This window comes from Lithobates pipiens, unplaced genomic scaffold, assembly GCF_037356315.1.
Source record: "Lithobates pipiens isolate NorthernLeopardFrog02 unplaced genomic scaffold, aLitPip1_a1.2 Scaffold_19, whole genome shotgun sequence".
Classification (NCBI taxonomy): Eukaryota; Metazoa; Chordata; class Amphibia; order Anura; family Ranidae; genus Lithobates; species Lithobates pipiens.
The window spans coordinates 136,946,324-136,970,450 of record NW_027507764.1 but is presented as its reverse complement, the minus strand read 5'-3'; the positions used below and the strand labels follow the sequence as shown (position 1 = coordinate 136,970,450).

At 42.8% G+C, this 24,127-nt stretch overlaps 1 protein-coding gene across 5 annotated transcripts in view; it reads right to left on the bottom strand.

Moving 5' to 3' along the window:
• Positions 1 to 24,127, bottom strand: part of PALS2 (protein associated with LIN7 2, MAGUK p55 family member) — a 245,132-nt gene that overhangs the window by 13,207 nt on the left and 207,798 nt on the right. For all 5 annotated transcript variants that reach the window (XM_077491299.1, XM_077491302.1, XM_077491298.1 and 2 more), the window contains 3 exons: positions 17,940 to 18,101; positions 10,983 to 11,185; positions 7,023 to 7,151 (listed from right to left, as the gene is read on the bottom strand). In XM_077491299.1, coding sequence (XP_077347425.1) covers positions 7,023 to 7,151; positions 10,983 to 11,185; positions 17,940 to 18,101 — 494 coding nt within the window. The remainder of the gene's footprint in view (positions 1 to 7,022; positions 7,152 to 10,982; positions 11,186 to 17,939; positions 18,102 to 24,127) is intronic.

Below are 24,127 nucleotides of genomic sequence, written 5' to 3'. Positions count from 1 at the left end.
TCACAGTCCTCACTAAGATCTGAAGGACGGTATTCTGAAACCCCCGATTTAGACCAAAGATCAGCAGATAGCAATTACAAATAGTTTGCAATTAAACAAAATATAACTATAAAAAATTACTGTCAATAATTCCCCTAAAATTGTATATTAGCTATTTTCTTCTTTTGCTAAATCCCAACAGTATGGGTCACAAGTGTTCTGCTATTTTTGAGAAAAGAAAAATTTAATTAGAGTGTTGTGATCAACACATTAATCAGCTAGTAATTTAAATTTGGAAATATTTTTATAAGACTTTCTTGTAAATTATTATTATACTTACCGTATTTATCGGGGTATAACACACACCGGCGTATAACAAGCACCCCAAGTTTAGGAGGGCATTTTAAGGAAAAAAGTTTTAGGAGGGAAGTTTAAGGGAAAAAAAAAAAAAAAAACTTACATTTAAATGCCCGTCAATGCAGCCTTATCAGTGTGCTTGTGCAGCCTTGCCCATAATTGCATAATGATCAGTGTCATTTGCAGCTTGCCCACCGCTGTTTGCAGCCTTGCATAGTGTCATTTGCAGCTTGCCAGTGACATTTCCAGCTCGCCCAGCGCCGTTTGCAGCCTTGCCCATGTTTAAATATCCCGCCGCCGAGACAGACCGTGCGCCGCCTAAAAAGACAATGGCGCCGAAAAAGACAGAGCCGTCTGCTCGGCTCCGCTCGTAGTCCCGCCTCCTTGCTGTTTCTGGAGCGAGCGCTGCCGAGCCGACTCTACTGTGTATTCGGTTTGGCTCAGCTCGCAGTCCCGCCCAGTATGGGTGGGACTGCAAGCCGAGCCGAGTACACAGTAAAGTCGGCTTGGTCTTTTTCGGCAGCGCTCGCTCCAGAAACAGCAGGGAGGCGGGACTACGAGCGGAGCCGAGCAGACGGCTCGCTCTTTTTCGGCGGCGCTCAGTATTTTAGCCTCACAGACAGTGGGGATCGGCGTATAACACGCACCCACGACTTTCCCCCGATTTTAAGGGGGAAAAAAGTGCGTGTTATACGCCGATAAATACACTATATTTATTTTGTGTTAATCTGTCAATCAAAACTTGGCGTACAATAAAGAACCTTTATAACAGAGCAGAAGGAACGCCACGCCAAAACAGATATAGTAGAGGCACTTGGTTTCTTAAAAAAAAACAAAATATAAAAAGAATTCCCCATAAGCTTAACCACTTAAGCCCGGACCATTTTGCAGCTAAAGGACCAGGCCCCTTTTTGCGATTCAGCATTGCGTCGCTTTAACTGAAAATTGCGCGGTCATGCAACGTGGCTCCCAAACAAAATTGGCGCCCTTTTGTTGCCACAGATAGAGCTCTTTTTTTGGTGGTATTTGATCACCTCTGCGGTTTTTATTTTTTGCACTATAAACAAAAATATATAAATATCCCCAAAAAATATATAAAAAAAAAAAAAGCGTTTTTCCCCTCAGTTTAGGCCGATACATATTCTTCTACATATTTTTGGTAAAAAAATAAATAAAATCGCAAGCAGCGTTTATAGATTGGTTTGCGCAAAAGTTATAGCGTCTACAAAATAGGGGATAGTTTTATGGCATTTTTATTATTATTTTTTTTACTAGTAATGGTGGCGATCAGCAATTTTTATTATGACTGCGACATTATGGCTGACACATTTTTGGGACCACTGGCATTAATACAGTTATCAGTGCGATTAAAAATGCATTGATTACTGTAAAAATATCACTGGCAGTGAAGGGGTTAGGTGTGACCTAATGTGTGTTTTTTTACTGTAGGGGCGTGGCTTGGCGTGTGACATCACTGATATTCGTTCCCTATGATCAGTGACAAGCTCACTAGGAAGTACGGGGAGTGGTTTGTTTACAGTTACCTCTCCCCATTCTTCAGCTCTGTGACCCGATCGCCGCCGGTCCCACAGCCATGGAGCTCAGGGCCAGGTCGCGAGTGCGCCGCCAGCGGCGCACGCGCGACCCGCGTTTGACTGCACGATCCCTCCAGAAAGATCTGGCAGACACTGGAGTTGTGGTACACTATTCCACTATAAAGAGATACTTGTGCAAATATGGTCTTCATGGAACAGTCAACAGAAGGAAACCTCTTCTACGTCCTCAACACAAAAATCAGCGTTTGCAAACTTTGCAAATGAACATATAGACAAGCCTGAGGCATTTTGGAAACAAGTTCTGTGGACCGATGAAGTTAAAATATAACTTTTTGTCCGGAATGAGCAAAGGTACGTTTGGAGAAGAAAGGGCACAGAATTTAATGAAAAGAACCCCTGTCCAACTGTTAAGCATGGGGGTGGATCAATCATGCTGTGGGGTTGTATTGCAGCCAGTGGTACAGGGAACATTTCACGAGTAGAAGGAAAATGGATTCAATAAAATTTCAGCAAATTTTGGATGGTAACTTGATGCCATCTGTGAAAAAGCTGAAGTTAAAGAGAGGATGGCTTCTACAAATCCACGGGGGATTACATCAAGAGGCGTAAACTGAAGGTTTTGCCATGGCCTTCACAATCTCCTGACCTCAACATTATTGAAAATCTATGGATAGACCTTAAACGAGCAGTGCGTGACAGACAGCCCAGAAATCTCAAAGAACTGGAACACTTTTGTAAGGAAGAACGGGCAAAGATACCTCAAACAAGAATTGAAAGACTCTTGGCTGGCTACAAAAAGCGTTTACAAGCTGTGATACTTGCCAAAGGGGGCAGTACAAGATATTAACTCTGCATGGTGCCCAAACTTTTGCAGACACCATTTTTTGTTGTCTGTCATTTTGAAAGTGTAAATGATGAATGAATCTAACTTTTTTTGACATGTTATAAGAATGTCTAATCTGTAATTTGATGCCATTTGGAGATTTTATGCACATTAATACACATTTTTACCTGGGGTGCCCAAACTTTCGATCCCCACTGTATAGGCAGCATTTAGATCTGAAGGACAGTATTCTGCCACTTCTTCAGAAAGTTTGGACACCCCTGATTTAGACCAAAGATCAGCAGATAGCAATTACAAATAGTTTGCAATTAAATAAAATATCAAAAAAGCATTTAGGGTGCACTGATAGTCATCACTGAAGGCACAGAGTGCCACCCTAATGGGCATAGAGACCCTAGGTGGTCTCCAGTCGGCATCCCCGGCAGTCTCCAGTCGGCATCCCCGGCAGTCTCCAGTCGGCATCCTCGATGGGTCTGCAGTGAGAATCAATGCTCCGATTACCAGTGCAGACCCTCCTACCGTCAGAAGAGCAGCCGATCGGCTCTCCTCTACTTGATCCTGTAGCGGAAATTCTGATAAACGGCTCTTTCTGGTTACCATGTGATCAGCTGTGATTGGACACAGCTGATCACATGGTAAAGAGCCTACGTCACAGACTCTATACCCACAATGGATATATAAACATATGAGATCATCTCTCAGCGCCGCTCTTCCTCCTCACACAGACAGCGTGTGAGAGGGGAGAGATGAACGGCTGCAGCGGCCCTAAGTGGGAAAATAAAAAATAAAATAAAAAAGTGCCCTCCTCCCCCAGTGCCATCTGCCCCCAGTGCCACCTGTTAGTGCGACCTGTCGCCAGTGCCACCTGTCGCCAGTGCCACCTGTCGCCAGTGCCATTTGTCAGCATCACGTGCCATCTGTTGTCAGTGTCACCGGCGTCACATATTAGTGCCACGTGTCATCAGTGCCACGTATTAGATGAAAAATCTTAATTTTGCAAAGAATTGTGGGAAAAAAATTACAACATCAAAAAGCTCACCATGCCTCTTACTAAATACCTTGGAATGTCTACTTTCCAAAAAGGGGTCATTTGGGGGGTATTTGTACTTTCCTGACTTGTTCGGGTCACAAGAAGCGAGATAGGCCACCAGTACATCACATGTGATCAATTTTGTGCGATTCGCACCACAGCTTGTAGACTCTCTAACTTTCACAAAGACCAAATAATATCCACTAATTTGGGTTATTTTTACCAAAGATATGTAGCAGTATAAATAATGGCCAAAATTTATGAAGAAAAATTCATAATTTGCATAATTCTGTCACAGAAACAAAGAAATATGCGTTTTTTTTCAACATTTTCAGTCTTTTTTCATTTATAGCGCAAAAAATAAAAACCCCAGAGGTGATCAAATACCACCAAAAGAAAGCTCTATTTGTGGGGAAAAAAAAAGGACAAAAAATTCATTTGGGTACAGTGTTGCATGAGTAATTGTCATTCAAAGTGTGAGAGCACCAAAAGCTGAAAATTGGTCTGGGCAGGAAGGGTGTTTAAGTGCCCAGTAAGCAAGTGGTTAACCACTTGAGACCCGCGCTATAGCCGAATGACGGCTACAGCGCGGATCTCCTTTTCCGGGACTACGTCTATTGACGTAATCCCGTGCACGAGCGGCCTGCGCGCCCCCTGAGGGGCGCGCGCGGCGCGCTCTGTGATCGGCGAGTCTCTGAGACTCGCCTGATCACCGATCCGTGCAAGGGGTCGATCCCGACCCCTTATCACGTGATCAGCTGTCAGCCAATGACAGCTGATCATGTGATATAATGGAGCCGGTAATCGGCTATTATTCCTCCTCGCGCTGTCAGCGCGAGGAGAAAAAAAATAAAAGCCGATCACCGGCGGCCGTGATCGGGACTGATGTGCTAGTGCCCACCTGCCCCCTGCCAGTGCCCACCTGCCCCCTGCCAGTGTCACATTAATAAAAAGTAAGTGCCCCCCGTCAGTGCCACCCAGCAGTGCCCACAGTGCCACCCAGCAGTGCCCACAGTGCCACCCAGCAGTGCCCACAGTGCCACCCAGCAGTGCCACCCAGCAGTGCCCACAATCTGCTCAACAAAGGTGCTGCACCCCAGTGCCACATATCCGTGCCCATCAGAGCCACCCATCAGAGCCACCCATCAGAGCCCCCCATCCCTGCCATCTTATCTGTGCCTATTAGTGCCACCTTAACTATGCCTATCGGTGCCCACCAGTGCAGCCCATCGGTGCCCACCAGTGCAGCCCATCGGTGCCCACCAGTGCAGCCCATCGGTGCCCACCAGTGCAGCCCATCGGTGCCCACCAGTGCAGCCCATCGGTGCCCACCAGTGCAGCCCATCGGTGCCCACCAGTGCAGCCCATCGGTGCCCACCAGTGCAGCCCATCGGTGCCCACCAGTGCAGCCCATCGGTGCCCACCAGTGCAGCCCATCGGTGCCCACCAGTGCAGCCCATCGGTGCCCACCAGTGCAGCCCATCGGTGCCCACCAGTGCAGCCCATCGGTGCCCACCAGTGCAGCCCATCGGTGCCCACCAATGCAGCCCATCGGTGCCCACCAATGCAGCCCATCGGTGCCCACCAATGCAGCCCATCAGTGCCCACCAATGCAGCCCATCAGTGCCCACCAATGCAGCCCATCAGTGCTCACCAATGCAGCCCATCAGTGCCCACCAGTGCGGCCCATCAGTGCCCACCAGTGCAGTCCATCAGTGCCCACCAGTGCAGCCCATCAGTGCCCACCAGTGCAGCCTATCAGTGCCGCCTCATCAGCGCACTTCAATGAAGGAGAAAAATGACCCGTTTGCAAAATTTTATAACAAACTATTAAACATGATTTTTTTTTTTTTTTTGCATTTTTTTTGTTTGTTTAGCAAAAAATAAAACTCCCAGCTGTAATTAAATACCACCAAAAGAAAGTTCTATTTGTGGGAAAAAAATGATAAAAATTTCATTTGGGTACAGTGTTGTATGCCCGCGCAATTGTCATTCAAAGTGCATCAGTGCTGAAAGCTGAAAATTGGTCTGGGCAGGAGGGGGGTTTAAGTGCCCAGTAAGCAAGTGGTTAATGATGTCTTCAATCTGAATGAGCTGTAATACTTGTGAAAGTTGCTGCCCAAAAGTTTATATATCAGAATAGAACCTTGTATTCACAATCTTCAAACTTCGGGATAGGACAAACTATTAACACTGTGCTTTCCGGTCCACAGAAAAGGTAGCCTAAGGGTGAATATTAAGGCACAAATATGGCAAGTCAGGAAGTATTCAGTACCAGCAGAAGAGAACTTCGGACAAGATCTTTAGAGACGTTTGCAAAAATAAAAAATAAAATATTAGCCCGACAAAAAAAACAAATGCAACAACCACAACGCAATATATTGCATTTTTTTTTCTGGTTTAGTCATACTTTAACACAAGTCATGTCTGTAATGCACAAACACAGAATTTACAAGATGTTGCTATACTTGAAACAAACACAGTGGCTTGGCATGGTGCAATAACAGTGATAACAGATTTCCTCTATAGGAGGCCAGCATAACAGTAGATCCAATTAAAAAAATTACTTTTTTTTAATTATTATAAAAAGGAGTATTCACTTTCTAACCCCCGCCCCCCTCCCCCTGGTTGAAAGTTCAAAAATATTTCCTACAAATCTTTTTTTATATGCTGGTAATGTGGGGACAATACTGGGCACAACGCACAAAAGACTGCAATGTCACATTGTCAGACTAATTGCATTAAGACCCTAAATCAAGGTTTAATACAAATAAATTGCTCACAGCACTCACCTAATTTTTAGCAAAGGACGCAAAGGAGAGAGCTAGGAAATGAGCCGGATATCTTGTCACTGTGTTCAGCACTGCCAAAATCAGCAGTAACGGCATTAGGGCTCTCTAGTTTGGATTAGTTTGGCTCAGGCAATCCCTATTCTACATGTTTAATTTAATTGGGTAAAAGCAAATGTGGAATGAACTCAATATAATCTGATGATCTGTCTCAAACATTTTTGTCAGGCAATAAATATTTTTCGTTTTAACCCCTGTGAAGCAAGCTGGAATCTACGAAGCTTTGAAACTTAACAAACTCAAATTACTTGATTCATACATAAAATATATAAATCCCTTGCATCTGCCATAGACCTGGTAGTGCTCTGTAATGAGGCTGAAACAAAGGGTAATCAGTGATCTGCTGCGGAGGTTACCAGAGCATGTATATAATCAGCAGGCCAATAATGAAAAGAACAGTGACTTACAGTGAGAAGCTTTGTCGTGATTCCAGCATCCACCACGGCCTTATGCATGGCACGCAATGTCTCTAACTCTGGAGCAGCAATAAACACTACATATGGCATGAACTCAGAAGTCCGCAGTACTTTTAATGCCTGAAGGAAAAAGAATAAAAAAAAATCTGACCTTTTTTTTTTATTTTACTTGAAATATCTTCAAAATTTCAGACAAATAGCAGTAGAGACAAATGCTCTTGTATATAAATTTTCTAGCGATTTCAAACACTGTCAAACATCTTTCGATCACAAAAAACAAAGGGATCAGAGAAATTTATCACAAACAATTTATATGTGTATTAAAAAGCTAGAGTTAATTTTCTTGTATTTGGCCAGCAGAAGGACAAAGGGAAAGGGAGAAGAAAAAAATGGAGCAGTAGTATGTAATGAAAAACTTACATTTTCTCCTATTCTACTTCATATAATGATGAAATAGAGGGCTGGGTACAGAAATAATTCTAGCATGGTCAGGTAAAATTAACTATTCTCCCACAAGAAAGAAAAATGTAAAACTTCTACTGTGTTACATTAATTGATTCAACAGTGTACTGATTTTCAGAGAGAACACCATAGTTGTTCCTCAATTTAGTCTGTGTTCTATAAAGATAAATACCTCTCACAATCAGCGGAGATCGGTGGGGATCGGCCTATAACACGCACCCATGATTTTCCCCTGATTTTAAGGGGAAAAAAGTGTGCGTTATACGCCAATATGGTAATCGTTCCAGGTTGCTCTGTACTTCAACCTTAGCAAATCCACTCAAATGTTGATCTGCCTTAAGCTGGCCATAGATGGTTTGAATCTCGGCTGGTTCCTGCTGAACTGGCCAAGATTCAACCATCTATGGGCAGGCTGATTGTACCCAAGTAAATCCATCGATCGACTTGGGGGCAACCGGCAACTCAAATTTTTACATGTGATCATTTCTAGAAGCTATATCTGCTGGTAATGAGTCTCCTCCTGGCAGGAAAGGCCCCCCCAACCCCCGCCAGGGAGAACACAATAGCTCCATGGGAAGGATTCCCCCGTCAACAGAATGAAAATTGCATCATCTATGGCTAGCCTTATTCAACAGCAGCATTTACAATTCAAAAGACAAAGGCACTCTGGCGCATGTTAAATAAACAAAAACATACAGGATACGTGTGTTTCACACTGTAGTTACTGATTTTTCAAAGAGTCTCACTATGAATTTCTAAGTGCAGCATGAGATGCACTAAAGTTTAATGTGTTCCCATGTTTACACCAATTTTTAGAAAATATTCAATATACAGCAAAATGTGAAATCTTCTAGTTCTTTAAGCAATGACATAACTGAAATGTAAAACCTAGTGAATTCTAGGAGCTACATCTAATTTAGATCTGCAAAGGCATCCCTTTAAATCAGAACTTGCAGTTCAGAAAGATTGAATCTAAAGTTGGCCATATATGGATCGAAATTTGTTTAGCAGGGACTGGTTGTACAGAAGTTAATTTACCGATCGACTTCTGAAAACCAGCCTGTCAGATAAATGCTGCTTGATCAGCACTTCCCCACTGTCAGAATACAATAACTAAGTGGGAGTGATTCTCCATCCACCTCAAATGTGTGGCTTTGGAGCTCTTGTTGTGGAAAAGATCATTGAGAAGGAGCCAGTCGCAGCATTTTTGGGACTCTGCCTTCCCTGCTTCTGCTTACAAGGCACGGCTGCTGTTCCAAACGCTGGGTGTCACCACTTCTACTTATTGCAGTGCACATGCACCAAGCTTTGCAGTCAAATGTTCAGCACCCAATCATCACTCTTCCAGCAACCAAGCACCATCTTTCCATATGTGTGGCTGTTTCAAGGGAATAGATTCTTTCCCCTTCAGCTGCCTGAGCTATTAAAGAGAACGTAGTAGCCGACACATTCCCACAGCTGCGCTGTAGTTTGAGGGCTGTGAGGCTGGACAGCTGTTCCATCTATATCGGTGGTTCTCAACTCCTGTCCTCTGGACCCACTAACAAGCCAGGTTTGCAGGATAAATTAAATACATCACAGGCGATATCAATTGCTGCTCATCGATTGTAGTATTCTAGTCTGCATCTCCCCAAGGAGATACTTAAAATCTGGCCTGTTACTGGGTCTTGAGGATGGGAATTGAGAACCACTGATCTATCTAGTGTTACTGCCCCCAGTTACAGCAAACCTCTGCACTCTGTGTTAATTATTATTGACCCCCTAACTGTGCGTTACATACTAATGACCACTGTACTCTGCATTACTTACTACTGACCTGTGAACTCTTATATATTACTAACCTCTATGATACCACTGACCCCTGAGCTCAGTATTAGTGAAACCTTCAAACCTTCATTACTTTTCAGGGCTTTTTTTTCTAGATTATCTACAATCAACAAAAAAAACCTGGCACCCTAATGATCTTTGTTCTCTTCCATGGTGTTCAGGGAAATCTGCACCCCTCCAGGACAACCTACCACTGTGCCTTAAATTGTACTTCAACCAAAACATTTTAATATTATCTAATTCAGATGCTTGACAAACACTTGATTGGTGAAATCTCTCAAACTGAAAGAGGCAGCATTAAAACACACACACACACACACACACACACACACACACACACACACACATATATATATTAGGGCTGTGGAAATTAAAGATTAATTCCTCGATTGATCGATCAAAATTATTTTGATCTGTACTCACCTCTCCGCCAGTTTCCACGTCTTCAGGGAGTTCCGTCGGAGATCCGGTGATGTCACGGACATCAACGTCACTGGACTCCTCCCCCCCTTCCCCAAGTGCCTCCATCTGCTAACGAAGGGAAGGGGGAAGGAGTCCGGTGACGTTGAAGTTCTGATTGAATGTAACATGTACGGGGGAGGAGCTAAGCATGACTTCACCTGCTGCTGCCCTACAGAACTAACACGATTGTCAGCTTTACATGCTGTGTTATGATCTTTATGTGAGTAGTTTGTGTTTGAACACAAAAATGTAATCTTATACTTAAGCGGTGAGCACTTCGATCTTTTCTTTCTAACCATGACCTGGTGTCCTTGCTGAGATCTAAGGAGACGTGAGAGAAGTTTATGGTCTGTGTTAACCCTTTTGATACCCACTTGCATGACCACCTGTTTGCACAGGGGTCCATGCCATAAGGTGAGAGTGATTAGTTAGACCAGAGGTGAAGTGATTGTCATGCTACTATGGAAAGAAAATTGCTTATGTCAGTGCTACAGTTTGAATTTAAAACGTATTTGTGTGAACTGTGAAGTTAAGTCAAGGATTGTGGAAACTAATTCATGTCGGGTGATTGTATATAGTGTATACCACATTTACCACTGACTAATGCAGAGTTGCAATGCAAGGAGATCAGCTAAAAGTAGTTGGATCTGTATATGCGTTATAAGTAATTGAAATTAGTCGATTAAATGATTTAAAAAAAAAAAAACGCTTATTTTTTTTAAATCAGTAACAGCATATATATATATACATATTATATATATATATATATATATATATATATATATATATATATATATATATATATATATATATATATATATATATATATATATACACACACACACACACATATATATATATATATATATCTCTTTTGGAGAGAGGGGAAGGGTTGTAAATTGCACAAGGTTTTTATTCCTTGTGATTGGAGTGTCATTTGAGATTTACCCTCACTTCCCAAGCCGATATGTTTTGACTGGAAAGCCACATTAGTTGCTGGCATATCTAAGTTTACAGGTTCTGTATTTAATTAGACTAAATCATCAACTAATCAGCTACACAAGCTTGGATAAATGACAGTATATTGTTAGCAATTAATGGGATGAGTTGGCAACCCCAATACGTTCTGGAACAGTATAAAATGCGTAAAAACACCAGTATATGTTCCACAGCATTAGAAAAATATAGAAAATAAATTACCTGTGGATTAACATCCAATATACACGTTCGGCCAGCCATTACTACTTCATGGATTGAATCAATTTTTGTGCCATAGAGATTCCCTTCATACTCCCCATGTTCTAAGTACCTTCCAGATTTTATATCTGCTTCCATTTCCAATCTGCAGACAAATCTGTATGCATGCCCATCTTTTTCATCTTCTCTTGGCTTGCGTGAAGTGACTGCACAAGATTTAGAAAGGGATAGCAGTTTAGAACATGTGATACTCTGAAAGCCAAAATTAAGTTAAAAATAACCAAAGAATTTTGACCAGTAAGCTCTTAAAATTATATTAAAAGGAAAGTATTTAAAAAAAAACAAAAAAAACAAACAAGATATACTTACATGCTCTGTGCAGCGGTTTTGCACAGAGCAGCCCCGATCCTCCTCTTCTCGGGTCCCCTGCTGTCACTCCTTGCCCCTTCCCTCCTTCCTGCCAAGTGCCCACACAGCAAGCAGTTTGCTGTGGGTGCACTAAAGCAGGCTCGCTCCTGAACCAGTGCTCTGTGTGTCCATTCACACACAAAGCTGCCCCCTCTAACTCCCCGTTGGCTCACTGGCTGTGACTGGCAATGTCTCCCACTGCTGTCCCAGCCAATGAGGAGGGAGAGTCCTCGGAGAGCTGAGGCTCTTGTGCACATCACTGGATTGCAATGGGGCTCATGTAAGCATTGGGGAGGCTGCTGCACAGAGAAGATTTTTTTTAACTTCATGCATAGAAGACATGAAGTTTAAAAAAAATAAACTTTGAGCCTTTAAACCCACTTTAATGGATGTAGACTTTAATACTGGCTCTGCCTTCACCACCTAGATTAAGTGAATTACAAGGAATAAGAATCATTTTACATATAACATATCAATTTTTCCAGTAAATAGGCTTCCAACAATAAAATGTTACACTTTTGGGGCCTAGTCTTTAAAACGTAGAGGAAAAGTAGCTTACTTACAGCACTTTTCCACCATTACATTTTCAATATAAAGCAAACAAATATTGCCATGTAAACAAGTACACCCATGTTCCTGTGTACTGAGAGAGTCAGTCTGGAACTTCACTGAATTCATTAGTGGTTCAGTATGCTCACATTACTGTTTAGACTGCAACAAGCATTTACACAGTCATTACCAGTGCAGTCCACCTTTAGGAACATGGCAGATGCAACAGTTACCATATTACTGTTGGATAGAAAAGCCAGGCCAAAGAATAATTTGTTCTCAGGAAGAGATACTCTATGCTACCGCATTAAAAGATGAGATGGGCCACATCCAGACCCAGAAAGAGGCTATTTTGGGGGTCATCAAAAGTTTTAACAGACCATATAAACGGAATTACCTACACAAATATAGATCTTCAAAATTATCTTGATGCAATTTTCCACACAGTATTTTCATTAGAAGATCAAGGGCTGATAAATACAGGAATTTGAACAGACGGTGATGAGTGGGACATTTCGTAGATCACCGCACAGTGATTGCGGTGATTTTACCGGGAAGTGGGAGGGGGTACCTGGTTTTCACAGGTATCCGCTTTCCTCCCAAAGGTGCCAGATGTGGCAGCGGAAGAGGGGAGGAAGTAAACAAGCGGAGCTTCCCCTTTTAATGTAATTCCTTTGCTCAAATACTTGGGGTTAATGTTTAAGTCCCCTAGAGATTACCTCTCAGACAATTTATTTCATTCACTTTCGAAATTTCAAAAGAGATGTAAAGTGTGGTACAAGTTACCACTTTCTGTTGCTGGAATAATTAATTTGCCTAAAATAATTTGGTTGCTTCAGTTGCTGTGTTTTCTCCATAACTCCCCTATATGGTTACCCTGAGGATCTTTGAAAGAGTTAATACTATATTTGGGACCTGATCTGGAGAAAGAAGTCAGGAAGGATAAAATTAGAATTTTCACAATATCCTATTGATGCAGGAGTTTTAGCGGTTTCTAATCCATGGATCATTTTATTTTTTTAGCAGCCCAACATCTAGCGGGTAGAACGCTGAGATGTCCTCCAAATCTTCCTACAGCCTATGCTCGTTTATTAATTACGGTCATCTGTCGTCATATTATTTTCAGATGCCAGTTTTAAGGGGTTTGCAGGTATCTCTCCCTATTTTTTTTTTTTTTTATGTGCCAGACAAAAAAAAAATTACTGGAGATTTTCTCCTTTACTAAATTTACCCCCATTTAGGATAATCCCCTTTTTCCTGAAATGTGTAAGCTCCTGGGATTCCAGATGGGAACATTCATGAATATACTGTATACCCTGGAACATCTCCATGATAGTTGTACTTTAAAATCTTTTGCCTAATTAGTGGCAGAATTTGAGATTAATTGTAAGTGGTGGAATTTCGAATCAGTTTCTTTTTCTAACACTATAGTTAATCAACTAAGGGACTGATTTCAGATAACTACCATGGATATTTTGAGGTTTCCTTTGTTATGTAGGTCTCCATGGGAGAAAAATATAAGTTCTATTCCTAATGATAGCTAGGAGGATGTCCTACAATCCCTTCAGAGCATTTCCTTATCTCCCACTCACAGACTTACACAGGTATTTATATTATATACTGGTAGTTTATAGATGTTTATAGGACTCCTGAATTTTTGTTTAAAAAACTGTCTGAAAGATGACCCTTGCCTGTTCTAGATGTGGACATGTATCTGGGTCCCTTATTCATCTATAACTTGTCCCAAAGTGAGAAGATAGTGGGTTGAAGTGGTAGGGACTCTTAATGGACCTTTAGGGGTTACCTTGTTGGTTGACCCTCTTACTTGTTTACTTGGTCATATGGATTTATCCTTAAGTGATCAGAATCTACAGCTCAATCTCTTGAGAACATATTCTCTGTGAAAAACATACCTAAAGTGGGGAAAATTATTATTAGATCAGATTTTGCAAATTTGCCCACTTACAAAGAAATGAAGGGTCTATAATTGCCATCATAGGTATATTTTAAATGATAGAGACAGAATATCAACCAACGATCCAGGAAAAAAAACCCACATGATACAAATGTTATAAATGGAGTTTCAGTTCAGCGTGTAAAAAAAAAAAAAACAACACACAACATGACTTAGCACTTTGTAGAGAAGCATAGAGGTAAGATGTTTCTTGTAGTTTGTGACCAGTTTGCACACATCTCTGGAGGAATTTTGGTCCACTCTGTCTTACAAATCTTTTCTAAATCCTTAAGGTTTCTTGGCTGTCGCTTGGCAGCTCAAAGTTTCAACTCCCTCCATCCATTTTCTAGAGGATTTAAGTCTGGAGACTGGCTAGGCCACTCCATGACCTTAATGTGTTTCTTTGTAAACCACTCCATTGTTGCCTTGGTGGTATGTTTTGGGTCATTATTATGCTAAAAGACCCATTCATGATCAATCTTCAGTGTTCCAGCTGAGGAAAGAAGGTTCTTATGCAAGATCTTACAAGACACGGCCGCATCCATTGGCCCCTTAATGTAGCAAAGTCAGTCTGAACCTTCAGAAGAGAAACAGATCCAAAGCATAATGTTTCCACCTCCGTGCTTGACTGTAGGGATTGTGTTCTTAGGGACATAGTCAACATTTTCCTTCCTCCAAACACAGCAAGTCCCCCTCCTCGAAAGGGCACATGTACAGTCATGACAATGAACATCTAAATAATTCAGAGGAGGATTGAAAGTACTGTGGTTCGATGAGCCCAAAATAGAGCTCTTTGGCATTAACCCGACTCACGGTGTTTGGAGTAAGAAAAATGCTGACTATGACCCGAAGAACACCATCCCTAAAGTCAAGCATGGAGGTGGAAACATGATGCTTTAGAGCTGTTTCTCTGCTAAAGGTACAGGCCGACTTTGTTGCATTGAGGGGCCAATGAATGGGGCCATGTATTGTAATGAGAACCTGAAGATGGGTCGTGGATGGCTCTTCAAGCATGACAATGACCCAAAACATACTATCAAGGCAGCAAAGGAGAGGCTCACGAAGAAGTACATTAAAGTTTCAGCTCCCCATAGAAAAGTTGTGGAGGGAACTGAAACTTAGCCCTTGTACACACGGTCGGAGAATCCGTCGGAATGTGTCCTATCGGACCGTGTCATCGGATAATCCGACTGTGTGTGGTATGCATCAGACTGATTCCGTCGGACCCAATTTTCCAACATGTTGGAAATATTTCCCGACCAACTGGGCCAATCGGACATATTCCGATCATGTGTAGAGAATTTTGATCGGACCAAGTGCCATGCATGCTCAGATCAAATTCCTACATCAAAGCTATTGGCTACTAGCCTGAATGTAGTCCCATCGTAACGAAATTACGTCATCACGTTCTGAAAGATCTGATTTTTCGCCAACTTTGTCCGACCGTGTGTATGCAACAGTTTCGGACAAGATCCGACGGGCAAAATCCGACGGATTTGGTTGTGGAGATCTCCGACCGTGTGTACAGGGGCTTAGAGTTGCCAATCGACATCCAAGAAACATTTAGGATTTAGAGAAGATCTGTAAAACAGAGTGGGCAAAAATCCCTGAGATGTGTGCAAACTTGGTCACCAACTATAAGAAACATCTTACAGTTGTGCTTGCCAACAAGGTTTTCTCCACCAAGTCATGTATTGCTTGGGGATAAAATACTTATTTTACTCACTGAACTGCAACTTAAATTTATAGCATTTGTGGGCAAATTTACAAAATCTGCAGGGGGTCAAATAATTATTTTCCTCACTGTACTATCTTAGGAACTTGACTGCATTGCTCATATAGGTTTCATGGTGTCATTTGTGGCCCCATATGTACATCTTGCAGTACAGTAAACCTTTACATTCCCTTGGAATGTTTTTCTTGTTAGAAGTTTCTATTTGTGTTGAAACTTGAGGCATGCTGCATGGCACTGCACAGGTTAATGCATGACCACGATTTGTAGTCTGCGAACAAACATTTAATGTGAAAAAATAACATGTCCCACAGTCCCTGGGTCTCACAATCTAGCACTGGTGCAGGTGAGAACTAAAACGTAATTAGGTCTGACCAGGGGCGGACTGACAACTCATGGGGCCCCCAGGCAATCCGAGATTATGGGGCCCCCAGGCAATCCGAGATTATGGGGCCCCCAGGCAATCCGAGATTATGGGGCCCCCAGGCAATCCGAGATTATGGGGCCCCCAGGCAATCCGAGATTATGGGGCCCCCAGGCAATCCGAGATTATGGGGCCCCCAGGCAATCCGAGATTATGGGGCCCCCAGGCAATCCGAGATTATGGGGCCCCCAGGCAATCAGATTATGGGGCCACACAGTATATACACACACAGTATACAATCACACAGTATACACAGACATGTTTCTATTGGCTGAGAAGGTACTGGAGAGGTGGGGCAGCTATAATCTCGGGATTTTTAGACCAAAAGGATGTCGGTAAGGGACATTTCAGCGACAGATGTAAAAAAAACAGATTTTTACATACTGTCCCTGGTTTTACTGAGGCTGGCAACCCCGATGGGGCCCCCTAGTGGCTCAGGGCCCTCGGGCAGTGCCCAAGTGGCCAAATGGTCAGTCCGCCCCTTGGTCTGACACATCCACAAACAGGCAGAGGAATTAAGGGTAACATCACTGGAAGAGATCAGTTTCATCACATTAGTATTCCCATATTTGTGAAGCAGCACAGTCGAAATGGCAAGGTATGCACTGGACACTGTGACCCAGGAACAAGAAGTTGCCTGTTCCTATGGACAAGCTAGATGGATGAATATCTGGTCATAGGGGAAATAATCAGCCATGACTCTACAAACTGCAGCCACAACATGTAAGCCCATCATTACAAGGTAAAGCAAACAAACATCACAGGAAATAGAATTACACTAATATCTAGTTACACATGCTCTTTGGATTCATGTACACTACAGCTCCTTGAGTTTAGGAGCTTTTGGTGTTTTTTTTACCAAAGCTTATAAACTCAACACCATAAATGCCTGTGTGTCCATATACACATAGGCTTTTACTAGAGTTCAAGAGCTGCTGCAGTTAGGGGAGCTTCAACCTCCCTCTCCTGAACACGGAAGAATCGCATTCAGGATAGAAACGTTTTGATCATCAGTAATTTTGCCGCATTTTGCATATATTTTCACAGCTGGCGGTCAAAGTAGGCTGTGTTTACATGAAGCCTTCTAGTTCTACAGACTAGAGAGGTGATGCAACAACATACCTAAGGCAGGCCATAAGATTATGCAATTTTTTTTCTTCCGGTGGTGGAAGGAAATAAAGTTGCTTAATTCCCCCATCAACAGTCAGTGTAGGTAGGGGAATCCCTTTCCATCTAGAGAACATATTGATTAACAGGCCAGCTATAGCTAGCAGCACTAATATCAGTAAAAATTGGCAGGCTGTTTGTACACAAGTCGATCGTTAGATCGACTTGTGAAGAAACAGGTTACCCATGCATGGATCAAAATTCAGCCGGTCCTTGCTGAACCAGTCAAATTTCAGTCCATGCATGGCCAGCTTACCTCTGCCTAAAATAGCTATTGGTGGCAGAGTCATCTTTGTTGCTACATGCCTAGTATAGTTTAGACACTTCTTGCAGCTTGCACTCCACTCGCACACTCCACTCCAGACAGGAGGAAGAAGAGAAGAAGTCATATGATTACACATTTAAATGATTTTGAAATATCTGATGAGTTTTTTCCCCTATAACAAAAAGATGAGCCTTGAACATTCCTTCATTACCGTAAAACATAGTAATTAAACGTAGGTGCTAGGTTTGACACACACAGACTGCCTTTATTTAGGCTCGCATTGGAAACGTACCTTATAGTTAGGAATTTATAAGGCACTAGATAAGCGTTTTATACAATGTGCATACCAATGATATAGTTTAATGGACATTTCAAAATCTCAGGATGAAATGTTTTAATTAAAAAACCATTGCCTTGGAACATGGACAAGTCATTTGCTTTGTTATAGTACTATAACTTACATGGAACAGTCGTTCCAAACTGGGTAGGATTCATGACAATCAGTCTGTTCTTCAAGCTTCTGCGACCCACACCTTGAGCTCCAATTAAAACCAACGTTTTTCTTTGAAAAGGAGGCATTCGGGCTACCTCTTCATATATCTGTATCTCATGACGGTCAAATTCTGGAATAGTGGAGACAGAAGAAAAACTTTATATATGAAGTGGAGAATCAAATACTCACTAACCAGAAAATTAGATTTTTTTTTCCTTTGGCGTAGATGTAAAATCCTTCCCTTTGAGTACAGTACAGGACAAAGGCTGTCAATCATAATGGATGGGTAAATTCCGCACCTTCAGGTAATCAGTTACTGGCAAAGCCACGCAAAGGTTTAACTCTCCACTATAAAATCCCTTCCACGATGATCCTCAGTTTTGTAGCAAACCATTAAGGAAAAAAATGCAAAGGGGAAGGTACTGTGCTCCAAGAAAGGGATTTTAAAGAAAATGTAATATTTTTCGTATCTGTATCATGCAATGCCCCAAAGCAGTAAAAAGTGAGTGCAACTTAGGCAACAAAAATTCATACCCTCAAGAAACAAAGGTCTAAACAATGTGAAACAACTGTCTGTAAAACTTTACGTCAGAAACTGGAATCAGACTCAATAAAAGTATTCACAGAAGATCAAGTAGCAGCCTTGCAAAGCTGCTCCCCAGAAAAGCCTGATGCTGAAACTCCCAAGATGAGTCGAAAGGCCTAATAAAATGAGTCCTAATTGGTAAGGAAAGTACCTTACCCCTCAGAAAATGGGCACCAGAAATGGCCCGCCGATTCCACCCTGCAATCATAGATCACGAAACAGAACCCTTTTTGTCTGTATTGGGCAAAATGAAAAGCAAATCAGATTTTTGGATAGAGGCCGTGGCTGCAATCTAAACCTTTACACCTCACACCACAGCCAGACAGTGCAGGACTGCCTCCTTTGGGCCCTTAGGAGAAGGGAAACGAGAGGGAAAAACATCTTTATTTAAGTGGAGGCCAGACACCAATTTTGGTAAAAAGGGAAGCATATGGCCTCAAAACCACTTTGTTTTAATGCAACACCAGAAAGGGTTCCTCTAACAGGACAGTGTGACCAGTTCTGAAACCTCAGATGTGCAAGCCACTAGAAATGCCAACTTACAGGTAAGATTCACCAAAAGGGCACTTTTGGAGGACCAAGAGCACCAAGGGAAAGTACCAAGGTGTCCCTGTCATCCAATGAGGATGATGTGAGCATCACCTTGAACAAAAGCCTTCATCACGGAGTTCAGGGGTCTCTGGAACAAACTGGCCAGGGTACTTTCAGGGTACTCGGGGCTAGTTTGTGATCCAGTCCTGACTGCAGGAAGACAAGCAACTGGTCCATAGAATAATGGCAAGGATGATGGTACTGCTAGCACCAATAGAAATACATCTTCCCTTATACGTTACAAGACTTAGCCTCTTTTGCCTTGAGAAAAGTGGAAATCACAAATTCCAAAAATGCTCCATTCTTTTAGGACATGCACCAGAACAGCTATGCTGTTAAAGCCAGCAACCATGAAGGATGGTAAATTAGACCTTATAGCAGAACGTCTGGACAATCCAGAAGAAGTCAGGGCAGATCCATTATTGGGCAAATAATTTCTGAGAACCAAGCCCTTCTTGGCGAATTTGGGGCCACTAGAATCCTCATAGCTCTGTCCACCTCGTTTCTGTGAAGCAGAAATTGTAACAACTGGAGTGGGGTTAAGGCATAAATCAGATGGAATTGATCCCATGTAGTCACCAGAGCATCCACTGCCACCTCTAAAAGATGCCTTGCTTAGGACACAAAGCTCTCCAGTTTCTCGTTGAACTTGACACCAAAAGGTCCACAAACAGAACTCCTTAAACAACCCTGGGCATAGTAACCACTCCCCTGGAGTCAGTTCCCATTGACTTACAAACGCTGCCTGACAATTTCACTCTCCTTAAATGTGCATGGCAGATATGGCTGAAACACCCAATGTAAAAGGAGACCTGTTTTCTTGTGCCTCCTTGGTAGTTTCCATAAGCCAAAAATCATGGTGTTTAACAGTACCCTGACTGGAAGACCTCTGAGAAGGTCTGTCCACTGTAGAAGGGATAGATAAAGCAGTCTCAGTGCATCTCTCGTGCCATGGCTGTCCCAAGCATTCCTACCCAGCCTGAATGGCTGGCATCCATAATGAGAACTATCCAGCTAATCTAGTGTATAGAAGGATCTACCCCATTCCAGTAATGGATTTGACATCTACCATATCAGAGTATGCCTGGCTCTGGACTGAAAAAGCATAAGATGGTCCAGGGACAGGGTCGACCTGTTCCGGTTTAAAAGAATGTTGTACTGTGGGGTCTGAAATGTCATGGAGCATCTCGGACTGGTTTGAATGTGGTCACTATGAAGTCACTGACCTTAATGGATAATAAAGGGATTTGCAGCAGACCAAAGGAGCTTGCTCCTGAAGGTTGAAAATCCAACCAAAGCTCTGCAAGACCTGGCTCGTCTGTTGGAGGTTCTCCCTTAAGGCACAGACTTACCTTTCCCATAAAACCAGTTCATCTAGGTATCCTAGGATGTGAAAACTCATGGGTTGCAACAGAACCAACATCGGTGTCCAAGGCAGACAGAAGTAAATATGATATAACTGAGGATCACATCACTCATTCAACAGAGCAAGGCTGCTGGAAATGGGTCCAAATGACACTGGAAGAAGGGGCTATGGCCAAATGCCACTAGATTTTCTAGCTAGACACCTGGACTATACTCTAAAGTGTCAGACATACGGTCACAGCAACCTCAATTGGTTGTGCTATTGGTCTGGATAAGGAAAATGAGGCCTTCAGCAGGGCCTTATAGCGCTTATTCACTGGGTCCCTGAAAGTTAGCAAGTCCTCAACTGGAACCGTGGGGGTCATATAAAAAAAGATCGCTGGATCGACCTCGGGAACAACCCATTTTCCTTTGAGAATTCCTCAAAGAGATGTTGTTGGGTAAAGCACTTAGGAGAATTTCTATTTTTTCTGGGTGTTTACTATCCTTATACTAAACAGCTGTCACTGAAGGTGTGAACAAGAAACAGGTGTGTTTTTCTGTCCCCCAGAACCCATACTTGTCACTTTCAGGCCCTTAGACACAGCAGAATCTAACTTGCACATCTGTGTACTTCTGATTCAGAAACTATCTCAATTTTGGCAACACCATGGCAGAAGGATCTTCTTCTACAGAAGAGTCCCCCCTTTGTACACCCATCCTCTTTCACATCAAACCAGGCCAAAAGCAAAATCAGAAGATTGAGAGGAAACTGAGGGGCTGAAAGTCCTAGCCTTTTTAGCTGATCTTTTGAAAAATGTTGCAATAACCCTTCTAAGGGAAAACATCTGGGTGGAAAACTCAGCTCACACATGATTGGAGGGGAATCCGCTGCTTTTTGATCCCCAGTAGGAAACAGAACAGTGCCTGGGATTGTGGGAAGATACCATCTGTTGGTTAAGCTGCCTTTGCCTCTCTCCATTGTCCAGTGCTTCTCCCATTAGACACGCACTTCCTCCAAAATCAATTTGGGGTTTCAAAACAATGGTTAGTACCCTGAAAATGAATCCACTGTAAACAAGCAACATTGCTGGAGATCCATGGTAGGGAAATGCCAACCGTGTCCTGCCACAGTGCGTTCCAGGTGAAAGTGATGCCCATACAAGAACGCTCTCATCCAATATGGCAGCCGAACCTGCACAGAAGGTGCAAAACGGCACCTGCACCACATACTGCTAAGGGTGCCAAAATGGCCCCTGCATGGCTATTGTATTCTGGCAGTCTGAGGCTGTCAGAATACTCAAACAGTGCCAGCAGCTGATTGAATGCAGTCACTATTCACTAGACAGCCTGGCTCCTTTGATCTTCATATTGAAGTCTGTTGAGCAAGGCCACCCACAGATCGAATTTCAGTAGATTCAGCAGAAAACGGGCAGAATTCAATGTCCAGCGTTAGTCCTTAGTTATCTAAATGCAAACACATGTCAAAAGGGGTGTACAATTCCAACAAACACTATAAAAATGTAGCCAATTTTCACTTAAACAAGACATTTGTGTAGAGTCTGGAAAGAAACACTATGCCGAATGCACTTGGTGCCATCTACTTCATTGTTCCTTTTGCAAAAGAGTGAACAATTCTCTTTAATTGAAATCCTTATCTAAAATACGAATAACCATTGACAATGAGGCTTCCTAATGAGGGTCTGTGGATGTCTGACAACAGTGTTTTGATACAAAATGGTCAAGTCATCAAGTTGGTTACAGGGGTTTTGACTTTAAATATCCCCAGTGAGAACACCAAGAAAATAGAAATTCAAGTTCCAGAAGCTGTTTATTGGAAAAGTACTAAGACTGTCAATTGCTATTAAAACAAGAGACACTAATTCCAATGATATCTGTCAAAAGGTGCCTAAGGTCACTAGGAACTGCAGATGCGGAGGAGAAAAGCGTGTCCACAAAATGCTATAACATGGATTCAATCTAAGACTAGTAAATTGTACAACAGAAAAAACCCAACTCATGTAGCTTAAAGTGGTTCTAAAGGATCAAGGTTTTTTACCTTCATGTATTCAATAGACATGTGCATTTGTTTTTGTCCGAATTTCAGGTATTTTCGTTTTGACAAACGATAACGAAAGCACAGAATCCGAAAAACGAAAGATCCGACATAAATGCTTTATTTTCCTTTTCCTTGTTACAACAGTTCGATATAGAATAGGAGATTCGACGTGACTCTGACAATAACAATCTGTGTCTATAGAACCTTACCTCTATTAGTCCAAGATTATATAGAGAAAATATTCGACAGAGAAAAAAGATTTGACAGAGAGAAAAGATTCTGCAAGTTACTGTTATAAAAAGTGTTTTGGGACCTGGGTCCTGCCCCAGGGGACATGTATCAATGCAAAAAAAGTTTTAAAAACTGACGTTTTTTCGGAAGCAGTGATTTTAATAATGATTAAAGTGAAACAATAAAAGTGTAATATTCCTTTAAATTTCATAGCTGGGGGGTGTCTATAGTATGCCTGTGAAGGGGCGCATGTTTCTGGTGCTTAGAACTGTCCCTGCACAAAGTGTCATTTATGCAGGAAAAAAAGGTCTTTAAAATCACTCGCAGCTATTATGAATTGTCGGCTCCGTAATACAGAGAACACTCATTGAAAGTCATTGATAAAATAAATGTAAAAAAAAAGCGTGGGGGTCGCCCAAATTCAATTACCAGGTCCTTCAGGTCTGGTATAGATATTAAGGGGAACCCTGCGTCAAATTTTAAAAAAAAATGACGTGGGGGTCCCCCTAAAAATCCATACCAGACCCTTCAGGTCTGGTATGGATATTAAGGGGAACCCTGCATCAAATTTAAAAAAAGAAATAGAGTGGGGGCCCCCCTAAGATTCCATACCAGACCCTTTATCCGAGCACGCAACCTGGCAGGCCGCAGGAAAAGAGGGGGGACGAGAGCGGCCCCCACTCCCTCCTGAACCGTACCAGGCCACATGCCCTCAAAATTGGGAGGATGCTTTGGGGGTCTGTGACCCCTCAAAGCACCTTGTCTCCATGTTGATGTGGAGAAGGGCCTCATCCCCACAACCCTGGCCGGTGGTTGTGGAGGTCTGCGGGCGGGGGGCTCATCAGAATCTGGAAGCCCCCAAACAACAAAAAGATTCCAGCGGTGGTAATCCACTCTTGCTATCCAGCGACGGATGATATCTCTCCAGCGATGATTGATCTGAATCAGCGCAGCGAATCCATCCATCTTCTGTCTCCACGGAGGAGACACTGCGGGGATCCCCGTGGCCTGACGTTTGTTATATATACGGAGGGCGGGGCCACCCGTCACCTGACCCCGCCCCCCTCTGACGCAAGGGGAAACCCGGGCTTCCCCGTGACGTATGGGTGACCCCGCCCCTCTGATGTAACGGAAACCTGCCTGTGTTACATCAGAAGGGGGCGGGGTCACCCATACGTCACAGGGAACCCCCGGGTTTCCCCTTGAGTCAGAGGGGGCAGGGTCAGGTGACGGGTGGCCCCGCCCTCCCCATATAACAAACGTCAGGTCGCCGGGATCCCCGCAGTGTCTCCTCTGTGGAGACAGAAGATGGATGGATTTGCTGCGCTGGATCAGATCAACCATC